General features: G+C 35.7%; 1 protein-coding gene across 4 annotated transcripts in view; it reads right to left on the bottom strand.

Annotated features, from left to right (window-relative positions):
- Nucleotides 1–3762: 3762 nt before the first annotated feature.
- LOC130800617 (protein LNK2) overlaps nucleotides 3763–11967 on the bottom strand; it is a 29856-nt gene continuing 21651 nt past the window's right edge. For 2 of the 4 annotated variants that reach the window (XM_057664160.1, XM_057664162.1), the window contains 4 exons: nucleotides 10511–11197; nucleotides 9796–9950; nucleotides 4153–4542; nucleotides 3763–4065 (listed from right to left, as the gene is read on the bottom strand). In XM_057664160.1, coding sequence (XP_057520143.1) covers nucleotides 4194–4542; nucleotides 9796–9950; nucleotides 10511–11197 — 1191 coding nt within the window. In that variant the 3' untranslated portion in view covers nucleotides 3763–4065; nucleotides 4153–4193. Of the gene's footprint in view, nucleotides 4543–9795; nucleotides 9951–10510; nucleotides 11198–11967 lie in introns of all 4 variants that reach the window. The other 2 variants (XM_057664158.1, XM_057664161.1) reach the window with 1 other exon arrangement.

Raw genomic sequence — 11967 nt, 5'->3', positions numbered from 1 at the left:
ATCCATGGTCAGAATATTAATTTTGAGGTGTTTCATAGCAAAATCTGTGATGTAATTGGTTGTGATCGCAACTCTTTTATATTACAAATGGAGATGAAATATCCGATGACTGGGAAAAATGTGTTAGTCTCGATTAAGAATGATGAAAGCATAAGTACTCTTGCTTATGCGGCATCACAAGTCCTGGAACGACAATGGAGGTTTATGTTGAATTGGTTGCAAATTTGGATAATGCGAGGGAAGTCATGACTAGCATGAATCTTCCAGAATCAAGTCCTAGTGTACGCCATAATACATTCATAGAAATGTTAAGTAACCCAAATTACGTTAATGAGAACTTGGATGAGCTTACCTCTCCAACCCATTCACATGGCATTGGTGGTGGTGTAATGAACACGTTCTCCACGAGTCACTTGGGTAGGCGTAATGCGAACGAGGTTGATTCTTTAGATCAGGAGGATGAGCATATTGATTCTGATTCAGAGGAGGATGATGAAAGAAGAGAAGCTCTAGATGTAGCGATTAGTGATGGTGCTCCATCTCAAGACTGGCTTAGAATTAATGATCTTGATCAAAGATTGATTGATGCATGGATGACCTGGAACGATGACAACTCCATGAATGAAAATGGAGACTTCAGGATAGGGCAAGAGTTTAGCTCCTTAGACCACCTTAAGAAGAATGTTAAAGCATGGACGATTTCTAACAATAGAAATTTCCGTGTAATTGAGTCGGAGCCTTCAAAGTATGTTATCCAATGCACTAATGAGCCTTCAAAGTCGGAGCCTAACGAACACCACATTTACGCAGCCAGGATCACATTACCATCCGACATCTACGTTACTGTTACGTCTTCTTTCAACACTCATAACATATAGTAATAGTTTTATGTGACTCTTTTAACAATATAATGATAACAAACAGGCTGAGCGCATTTGATCGGTGCTCATACAATGCAATGACACGATTCAAGGGGCCGCTACATCGCCAGTTGATGTGGGGTATCGGCTATGTTCTCAAACCCTAGGCTCCATTAACGCGTTGTTGACCGATGCATTAAGTCAGGCGGGTTATGAGTACCTCATACCGACTCCACCCGTCATTGGCGAGGTAGATGACACATTCCACACTCCTTCTCCAAGGAGTTCAGCCCACCGAGGTAGCTCTTCCGGAGGATCTAGTTCTCGGTTCACAAGAGGTCGCCAGCGTTCATCTATTCGAGGTCGGTCTTCCAAATCGCCATCGACATCCGGTACTATGTCGCCATTCGTTCCTCCAGCTTCCATCACCACTCCTCCTCCACATCCATCGCCTTTGCAAAGGATCATCACATATCAGTGTGCTAGTCAACGACGAGCTACTGCTCTTAATGTCATTGCGGAGGTTGACGAGTTCACACCATCATCATCCACCGGTGCGCAAAACAAAAGGGGCCGTGAGTTGTAGTTTAACAAACTTTGTATATTCTTATATGATTTGAACTTCTTGTATGACTTTCCATGATTGTAATATATCTCGACTATTTTCATAATTAATTTTTTAAAATCAAATTGGTTCGTAATTGATTATCATGGAATAGATGGTATTGAACTAGTTTAATGCAGGTTGCGTTCACTATTTAGGGGAAATGAAAGAAAAATAAAAAGTTGCAGGCGACAAGCAAACCGCCACATGAAGTTACCAGGGACCAAACCGCCACATGAGATGGTGGTTTGGTACTTCATGTGGCGGTTTAGTGCTTAAGGCAAACCGCCATCTCAAGTGGCGGTTTTGTCTGAAAAATAAAAAAAAAAATTTCCACGTGAACGATATTGTTGGAAATACTTTCCCACATAATGCAAAGTGAGAGTTAGTTTTTTTTAGCAATATTATGGGAAAAGATTCTTTTTTTTGTGAGTTTTTAATTTTTTTTCTTAATTAAAATCTTTTTTCTCAATCTTATTCATTCAATCTTCTTCCTTAGCTCATTAAAACCCATTACACAATTATGTTTCCTTAATTTGAGAAAACCCATTACACAAATTACCAATTTGATGTAATTTTATCAACATCATGAATCAAATTGTTATTTTGAGTTTTTAGAATTAATGGTACGTCTTCATGTAAAAGATTATCAGGACCAAATCTATGAGGTAAAAATTGAGATAAAGGTGTTAAAGAATATGTTTCTACATGAATCAGGTTTTCGTAAATTAGGGTTTGTTCATCACATTTATGGATTTTGAAATTGACTTTAAAATTGAGCTAAAAACATCATCTTTAAAATCTTTTTCCTCCGTTAATGGCTTCCAAATAAGAAGTTTCTTCTGCTACAATGAAAGCCCCAAACATGGAAACCCATCATCTTCTTTCCTCAGAAAATCAAACACTGTAAATTCATCAAATCTAATAAAAACATTAATCTCTATTGTTATTTCCTTAGAAAAGCAAACATTGTAAACCCATCAACAGGAAGAATCTGCAGTTAAACCCCATATCCCAAATTCGAATTACTCCAAAAGGGTAGTTCTAAAAACTTTTGTTAGATCGCAAAGATAGTGGATTAGAATTAGTAGGACAGAAAGTTGTGATTAGTGGATGGGTTAAGACAGCTAAAGAGGTGAGGAAAAACCCACCTTCATCCCCTGAATCTGATAATGAACCTAAACCCGAAGTGAAAACCGAGCAGAAGGATGTGACTTGTGAAATTTTGCAGAATCGGATGTCGATCTTTAGAACATTCTTGAACTTTCTGAAAAAACAAATTGGAAGATTAATGGAAGAAAAGAAGTTAGCTTGGCTTGAACATTATGGATGAAGAAGGAGAGAGGAAGGTAATTGAGATTGAGGACAGAAGGAGGGGTTTTGGATTTAAGCTTCAATGGAGTTTCATCAATGACGTTTCATCAATGTTAGGGGAAGAAAGAATTAAATAAGGAAAAAGATAAAACTCATACTAAAAAATAAAAATCAAAATATGAAAGTCAAAGGTAAAAAGTATGATTAACAGTTAAAATTGTACAGAATCGGTCACTTAACTTGAATACTAGTCAAAAGGCTATTTTGAAGTCTGTAATACGCAAAAAAGAACGATCAAAGTCTGAAATTTGCAAAAGCATCAAATATTAAACTGTGATTCGCAATTAATTATATTCATAATATCTTTTCCAAATTCAATAATAATCAAAAAAAATAATGATCTGGATATCTAATAATCCAATATACGTGATGGAACAATCAGTCGAGTATAATAAAATATGCTATGACAGAAGACGAAACACAAATATCCAAACAATTAGGAGATGTGGCTGAGTGAGACCTATTTACATCTGACTGCAAGCTCCAAGTTTTAAGTCACTTGATAATCAAGGCTTAACAAAACAGTATTTTAACAAGGGTTTATGGTGCAACTTGCCCAATGCATAGGCCAACATCAGGATTCAGGAAGGAGGAAACTTCTGTAATTTTACATGTATAGAGCAATTTATAATGCTTCATGCAGCAGAGTAGATATTCTAGAAAAAAGATAAAATCCAAAACATATCAAGTGTTTACGTGCAGAATGGCCAGGCACCAGTTCCGATTTATCCCGGGGTGCTCCCTCCCTTGTCTGCTACTAGTGGGCTGTTATTCGGATTCTTCATTTCTATGATTATACCTGAGTACATTAACAACTGACATATGCAAGTATCAACTTACCTGTGTCCTGTCATATCAGTCTCCTGTGATGGCAGCTCACAGGCCACAACACTCGTACAAGCTGTCATATACTCATATAACGAGTAACCAAAATGGCGGCTAAGATCATACTGAAAAATCCATCTCGGAAATTTACATATATTATAAGGAATCAACAGCCTATAGATCATAATGTCAGCACTAAGGCTGTACGTGGATCTACTACCATGAAGTCAGGTAGCTTCATTTGAAACAGACATACCATAAATAGAAATCAGTAAATAATTACTTTTAGAAGATTTGATGAAGAGCTAGATATACAGGTTGAAGTCACTTAAACAGATGGCTTGGTCTGCAGCAAATATATTCTATATCCTCCATTCATGCGCCTTGCAAAGACCATTTTGGCTGACAAAGAAAGGTAACCACCCAATTACAAGAATCCTCTTACAAATACAAATTCATTAACTACGAAGAAATAAAGGAAGGAATTACCCTTAACATCCGATTAAAGTCTCTTCGATTGCCAACAAAGTTTAGTCTGCATGCTCTGCTGTCATTTGCTTCATGCGTGGATAAGCTCTCATCACTTTTTGAGATACATCATTGGAGGTATCTTCCTCATGGGAATCCACAAATATACGAGGACTTTTTGGTCCAAGTGGAGTAAGATCATACTCATATTCGGAGCTCTTTCCTAATAGATCAACTGAAAGGCTGCTTGGAGTAGCTGTTTCTTGTTCCGTTGAGACTTTTGTTGATGTGGAGGACTCTGGTGTCTCAGAAAGCCTAACAGGCAATTTGAGGGGTCGATGAAAGAGCAAGTGAGCCACAGCTCGGTCTATCTGATTGGTCTCAGTCTCCACATTTACATTACCAGCAAATCTGAAAATCACCCATGCAGAGAAATCAACAAGGTCAACAAATTTTTTTGTAACAAAATTCCAAAACTTTTGGTCATTCTGCCTTACAGAGAGACATGATGCATTTGTTCCTAAATTTAGTGGTAATCTATATACAAACAGAACCAAGTTTTTGTCCCAAAACTGAAAGAAATCACATCAGAATTTCGTTGAAAAGTAATGCCCTGAACAATAACCAAAAATTCCTCTGTCATAATCACATTTGGTGAAGACTGAGAAGAGCCAGCTAACAAAACAAGCTTCCTATTCTAATTTATGTGTTACTTTGAACATAAGGAGGTCAATGCTTTGATCAACATAATTAGTTTTGCAAGCTCAAGAGAAGTATAACAGCATATGAAATACCTATGCGTCGAGGTTTTTGAAAGGTATACCTTGCTGTCAATTCAAAAATGGCCAACTCTACCAAGTAAGGTAGCACTAAAAATTGTAGAAAACACTGTTTTCTAGTGTAAAGAACATGTATTACAAAAATTTTCATTTTTCAGGAAAAATAATTTTCCTGCAAATTTGTATTAAAGTGGCAGTTTATTGCAGATTGGCGATGAAAGATTATCTTCACTGAAAATCTGGAAAGATGAAGCCGTGAGGATATTTTTGGGTACAAGGTTTTTATACAAGCCCATTATCAAAGAGAATACACTAAACTCAAGCAGGTAGTATAGGAGCTCAAAAAAGGAAAAAAATATGCAAGTTGTTGAAAAAAGAGAATATTGTTGTCAATCTCCGAGACCTAAAATATCCTCTCCCAATAATTTCACAACATTAATCCTAAAAGATTGAGATTGGCTACTACAAAATCCTCTCACGTGAATAATAAACCACTAAAGAAAAATTAGCAATTTGTCACTTAGGAAAATGATGTCAAAGCTTGACAAAGACCACCAAGTAAGAAATATCCAACAAGGAATTGGTTTATATTACAACATGCTACCATAGATACCAATGCTTATTTTCTTTGGAGAAAGTTTGAAATATATTAGAGTAAACACAACTATGAAAAGAAGCTTGACTCAAAGTATAGGATAACCCAACTTGAGTATTAGAATATAGATAACATGACTGGATAAGCCTAAACCTAAATTACAAGACATGAACAATCAATTACCTTTCACTAGCAAGACGTTTGATGATTAAGTTAAAAGTTCTACCTTTTTAGCTCATTGTTTGACTTGAAAACTCATGTGAACTATTGAGCTATTGTCATCTAATATAAAAAATATAGCTTTTAACAAAAAGATGAGAGGGAATAATCTAAAGCTCTAGGAACTTTTGAGGTACAAAATTTAGATGATGGTGGCCTAGACTTGCACATGGAGAAAAATTGTTGCTCAGACTCTTAACTTTCGTACCTGTGGTGGATCCTAGACACTCAGACATCAGTAAGACACTTGGAGAGTTCAATTTGGTTTAAAAGCTTGAGATTCTTTCATAAAATATGCAACTTGAACACTTGGACACGTACACGTCTATTGCAAGGGTATAATAGATTAATAGTCCCATTAACACAAGAAGAAAATCTATTGGTGGTTGTTTCTAGTGTTTCATGTCACCTTATTTTACAAGGGTACACTAGTACAAAAAGGTTCATTTACATCGGTTGTTTCGAAATTCCGTTGGTTGAAAGGCAACACATGTGTTCTCGATGGAAGAATGTGGCTCAATCGTAAGGGTGCGACCCAGTAGTAAAGTTTATTGCCTCAATTGTATAGAGCAACCAACGTAAAAGAAAATAATTTTTTTTCCAATGAGCATACCAAACTACAAACAAATAGATATTTAGAAACATATTTTAATGACATATTTAAGTTTACACCATTAGGTTCAACAGAGTAGCACCAATACTCAATTTAGATTATTTTAAGATAAGTTTACGAAAATCACATATGTAAATAGTCATATAACCATGCAATAATAGACAACACCAATAATGCCAAAGTCTTAATCCCAAAAGATGGAGTCATCTATATGAACCAACATATTATTTCCATTGGTAGTCCATATGAAACAATATCGAGAATTCTATTGAATATTTAAAATTCTAAAAAAGAATTTATAAAATAGTAATAACCCAGATCCAAACAAAAGTAAGATTTGGGAATTCACTAGGATAATTGACTTAAAAAACCTCAATACTATCACATAACAAATTACAATAAAGAAAACCACATTAACAAATTCATCAAAGAAACTCATATCTATTGTTCTTTGGTTTACGATTATAATGGTATATGTTAAAGTAAATCACTTGCTATGACCAGCAAGAATAAGGTTGTGTACATCAGACCCTCTAAACCCCATATAGGTGGGAGCCACTTAATAATATTGGGTTAATGAAATGTTATCGATGAAAATTATATGATAAACAAGATCAGAAATTTAAAAAACATAAAACTGGTGAAATTGAAAACTTGAATTGAAATGATGGAGAAAAGGGTGAATAATCGCTGGAAATTATGAGGGGAATGTTCCCAACGTAAAACAAAAGTTGATATAATTTGGTATGCTCAATGACAAACACTATTGGTTCCTATTTGATGGCATCAAACACTTCTCAAAGGGATTCTTGACGATGGATCAGGATTCAGGATAGAAGCAAATGCTATAAAGGACCATAGAAAAAGTTGGCCACTTAGCTGCTATGAAAATACAGCAAAATTATCGTACTTCAATGAGCTAAAGCTTCTTTTCGTATCAATCTTAAATAAGATGCTTGTCTGTGGATTTCTGATCCACCGTGAGTCGTACATGGAAAGTTAATATATATGGACCTTTACACCATCCAACAAAGATCAAGCATTAGCATCTTTACCGTGAATACAAATCCAGAAAGAAATTGGGGTGGAACTAGTGTGTAGCAGAGTAGACATCATGTAATGGTGCTGCTGGTGGTGCGGTACAGATGGGCTGGTGGCTGCTGGTGGTGGGTGGTGCAGGGGCTGTTTGGTGGGTGGGGCAGGGGCTGTTGAGAGATGGAGCAGGGGCTGTGTGATGGAACATAGTACAAAACAGTAGCAACAGTGTGTAAGTAAAAGAGAGATTAAAGAAAAGATTACTAATTTGATTGATTAAGCTCTTCGAGTGGCTTTCATCCAAAATAGCCCTAGGTATTACACATTTCAAAAGATGATCCTACACATTACAATCCCCTAGTATATATAATACTACTACTCATCCAAGTTTCTCTAAAAACAGCAAACATACTCCTAAAGTACCAACAACAAGTACTACTATATAAGGTAATACAAGTTTCCCCTACTCATACATGTTATCCTTGCTTGTCCTTCTTGTCCCCCCTCCTAGAGTAAGTAAATCTCAGCAGTGATCCCCCCTATTGATTCATTACACATCACTCATAAGAATATTGCAAAACCAATGACACAAGGATCAGTTAGACATCACTTAGAGATAATAAGAGTCCTTCTCTCCTTCACTCTCTTAAGGGTAGAGGTGACAATGAAGTAGGTCAAATTGTTTCGGGTTGGATAATTCCAAATTTGAAGTCGATGGTTTTGTTTTCAACTAAAAAAAGGTTTTCCAAGAACCAAACCTTTAGGTTTTAATAGAATCAGTTCATCATAACATGCGTACATGAATATTAAAATGAAAATAATTTTTTTCTAAGCTTTTGAACTTTCAGAAATTTACCACAGAAATTTCTTCATCTTGCAACTATATTCAATGAACAAACTCAACTTGAGAAAGAAATAACGAGTCACACTTTACACAATCAAAAAGTGAGAAAATACAGACAAAGTGGTGATAACCTTTTTTTAAGAAGAGATGAAGCAGTAAAACAGGTGTGTGTGTGTGGGGGGGGGGGGGGGGGGGGGGTGGGTTTGTTTCATATTTCTTATTCAATTGGTAAATAACATATGGTCTCTATGTTTTGAAAAATTATCTTGTAAAGAAAGTGCACTATCCATCTTCTTCTTGTAGATGAAAGATTTGGGACTCTCATGATGCTAAGAACTAAGAAGGTGGCCTTTACTCAAAGGCAAGATTTTTTGGTATGAGCTAAAGACAACTAAACAAGTACTAGCATTAATTAGGATATCTAAGGATGGGGAAGGAAAGAGGAAACCTTTATGCAAAAGCCATGCATACATATCTAGTGGGAAATTCTCCAATAATTGGATTCCACCAATAGGCACATTAGACTTTAAAGTACTTGTGATGATCACAATTCTAGCACAACAGCAATGTTGATAATAATGAATTTTTAGTTTGCAACTTAGCATTGTCAAGATGAATCGGAAAAATCCTGTAAGGTAAAATATTAAATTCTCTAAAGAGATGTAGGTTCACCTTGTCTTTAACATCAGTTTTTCTGAAACCAGTCAAGATTAGACTTTAAAATCTAATCTGCCTATATTCTGAAATGTCAACTAGTTCATTCACTTGTACAATCTTCCTTCAGTCTTAGAACAAGATAATACCAAAATATCTACCCTGTGGATACTTTTGAACTCCTCTGGCATTTTACTAAGGTACTTATCCTTTGAGCTCAAAAATCAATGGAAGAAAAGGTCAACTTCAATCTAAACATGTCTTGTCATTTGTTCATTAATCAGCGTGTATTGTTATGGGATTTCCAACAAGGTGTTGTTTGATTGATACAATATAGTTTGTGTTTTTCCGATATGACTATAAATTAAAGAGAGGTAGCACACTGCATAGCTCATCCGCAACCTAATTACTAGCACCCAACTCATGGATCAATTTGGCAATAAATTTTGGCCATAATTCATCTCAATGGGCTGCTCAGCTATGTGAGAAAACAACTTGTTAAAGTGTTGTCTATCTAAATGAGGAAACTTTGAACAAATGACATACCTGAAAAGCATGGAATCCTAGTCCAACATCATTTGCATATACTGCATGATAAGGTTGTTCATAGGGTGAAGGTGCTATGAAAATATATGGTATTTTCAGCTTCAAGGTATGAATTTTAAGTCTCTGAGTAGAAATGCGAGATTGGCTTAGTTTCTTACAAAAAAGTCATAAATAGGATACAGAATTGTGTTAAATTCTCCTGGTTTCCCACAATTCATGCAGGTTTTTCTTATCCTAAAACAGCTAGTTGTTCAGGCACAAAATTTTCATATCCAATATTCTTTTTTACCACATTTCAACAACAACATGCTATTGGCTGTGCATTGATAAATATGAACTAGTTTAATTGTAGATGAACACAAAATCTTAATTTACTGACCTTTCACTACTTTTTGTCTCTTCCTTAGCACTATCATGTTCATATGTGCTACTCCTTTTAGTACTGCTCAAGTTGCTGGCGTAGTATCTTTGAGTAGCAGTATGAGCCAAACGATATAAGCTGTCTCTTATACACAGCCTTATTTTCATATCAAGCTGCAGAATGAGAAATTTATACTTGAGGTTTACTTGAACACCAAACGGCATACAGAGAAGAAAATGATCTGCTTTTCATGAAGCTCATAATACTCGGAAAATAAAATTTTATCTGTCTGTGCGTAAACCTGTCAAATCGGTTTTGGTCGGACCTGTTTAGGTAAATAGAGTTCAACCCGAAGGGTCGTAGATTTATTATTATTTTATTCTTATTGTTATAGAACATCTAAAAAACATCATGTGATTTTTCGTCAACTTTTCTAATTTAGTTTTTCTTATTATATGGGGTTAAAAACAACTTTTCAAGTCATAAATTTGGAATATTGACTCAAATAATAAAATTGGATAGAAAATAGTACATTATAGCTCAAAAATTGGTCCGATCAGTCGGGTTTCAATTGGGTTTTGTCTCAGAATAAATTTTGACTGGTTTGTCCACCATATTAACTCACTTAAGTACCTAATTCATGGCTCAAACGCAATTTAAATACTTTATAGGATAGTGTAAAACAGAGTATTTTACAGACCTACATGGAATAAAAAGTGTAAAAGTTGCATACTCTTGATATGATATCTTGAAGTTGGTAGAGAACTGTGTCTTCCACTGAATGATCTTCAATGCTGGAAATCTTACTAGAATCCTCCCATTTATTCGGAGAACCTGGGTCGCAGCATGGAAGACCGCTTAAGATCTCATCAGGCACCAGATCACCTTTTCCTATCTGCTGAACTTGATCATCCTGGCATCTTTTATCAGATATGTTGAAATCCCCATTTGAAGCCTGCTGACCCAAACGCAGCTGTTGTTTCTGGATAGCAAGCATTGCTCGCATTTGCTGACGCCGCCTTAGTTTTTCAATCTTCTCTCGAGGGGTCATTTTTGTGGGTTTTGTACTAGTTTCAATTGGCTTGTTCAAAGAAATTACATTACCAGGACTACCTTCAGAACCAGAGAGAATAGAATGGTGTTCATCTTCCGTTACATTTTTCATGTCCATGACTGGATGTGTACTACTGAATTTTCCAAATGCATAAGCAACATTATTCGGAGTAGAAAAATGTTGATATGGCATGGGATCAAAATTCCAAGACAAGTGTTGTTGACTAGAAAAAGATGCTGAATAATTTTGTAGTGTTGCTGGAGCACACTGGCAATCAATTTGTGAAAAGTTTGATGCAGATGATTGAAAATCAATTGCTCTCTTAGCTGCCTTCTCCTGTTTTATTTTGATTTTAGACAATTTCTCCTGTAGAACATATACATTATCAAAGGAAGCCATATCAAACACCTATTGACTGGCACAAATGTGACGTCATAATCCATATTGACATATATAAATAGCATTCAAATACATCGTGCAACATAATTAGCACAGATTAATTTCTTTCTTTTCATAAAGTTATTGTGTTTACTCTAGAAAATAAAGATATCAGGAAGACGATAGGGAAAGAAAGACATCCTTAGCAAGCAAAAGTTCATGAGTTATTGCCCCATTTCTTTTTGCTCCAATTAAAACCTCAAACTACTCTGATCGGTTTTCACTACAAATTTGTGTCCCAATAAATGATGCCTCCATTTTAGGACAACAAATACTATTGCTAGCAATTCCCTTTCGTAAATGGACTTCAACCTAGCGTTTTGCTAAAGAATGCCACGGAATGACCTTCTTGGACCAAGACAGCCCCTACTCCGCTGCCTGATGCGTCAGTTTCCATCAAAAATTTCTTCTCAAAATCTGGTAATGCTATCAAGGGGACCTTAGTCATTGCTATCTTTGATGCTTCAAAAGTTGTTGCTTCATTATTCCAATTGAGTGCTTTTTTTTTTTCAATTGATTGATAAGCGACCTTGCAATGGACGCATACCCTTTTGTTGAAGTAAATTGTGACTTGAGTGCACAATCAAGTCTATTCATACAGATGTGGAATCCTATGGGTGAGTGAAGTGTGACTTAAAGTGTGGAGTTTAAGTGTGTCATAATGGAGTGCATTAAGATGAGAATTATGGTGGGTGTTA

Source organism: Amaranthus tricolor, chromosome 15, assembly GCF_026212465.1.
Source record: "Amaranthus tricolor cultivar Red isolate AtriRed21 chromosome 15, ASM2621246v1, whole genome shotgun sequence".
Classification (NCBI taxonomy): domain Eukaryota; kingdom Viridiplantae; phylum Streptophyta; class Magnoliopsida; order Caryophyllales; family Amaranthaceae; genus Amaranthus; species Amaranthus tricolor.
The sequence above is the reverse complement of the archived record's forward strand: the minus strand, read 5'-3'. Positions and strand labels throughout refer to the sequence as shown.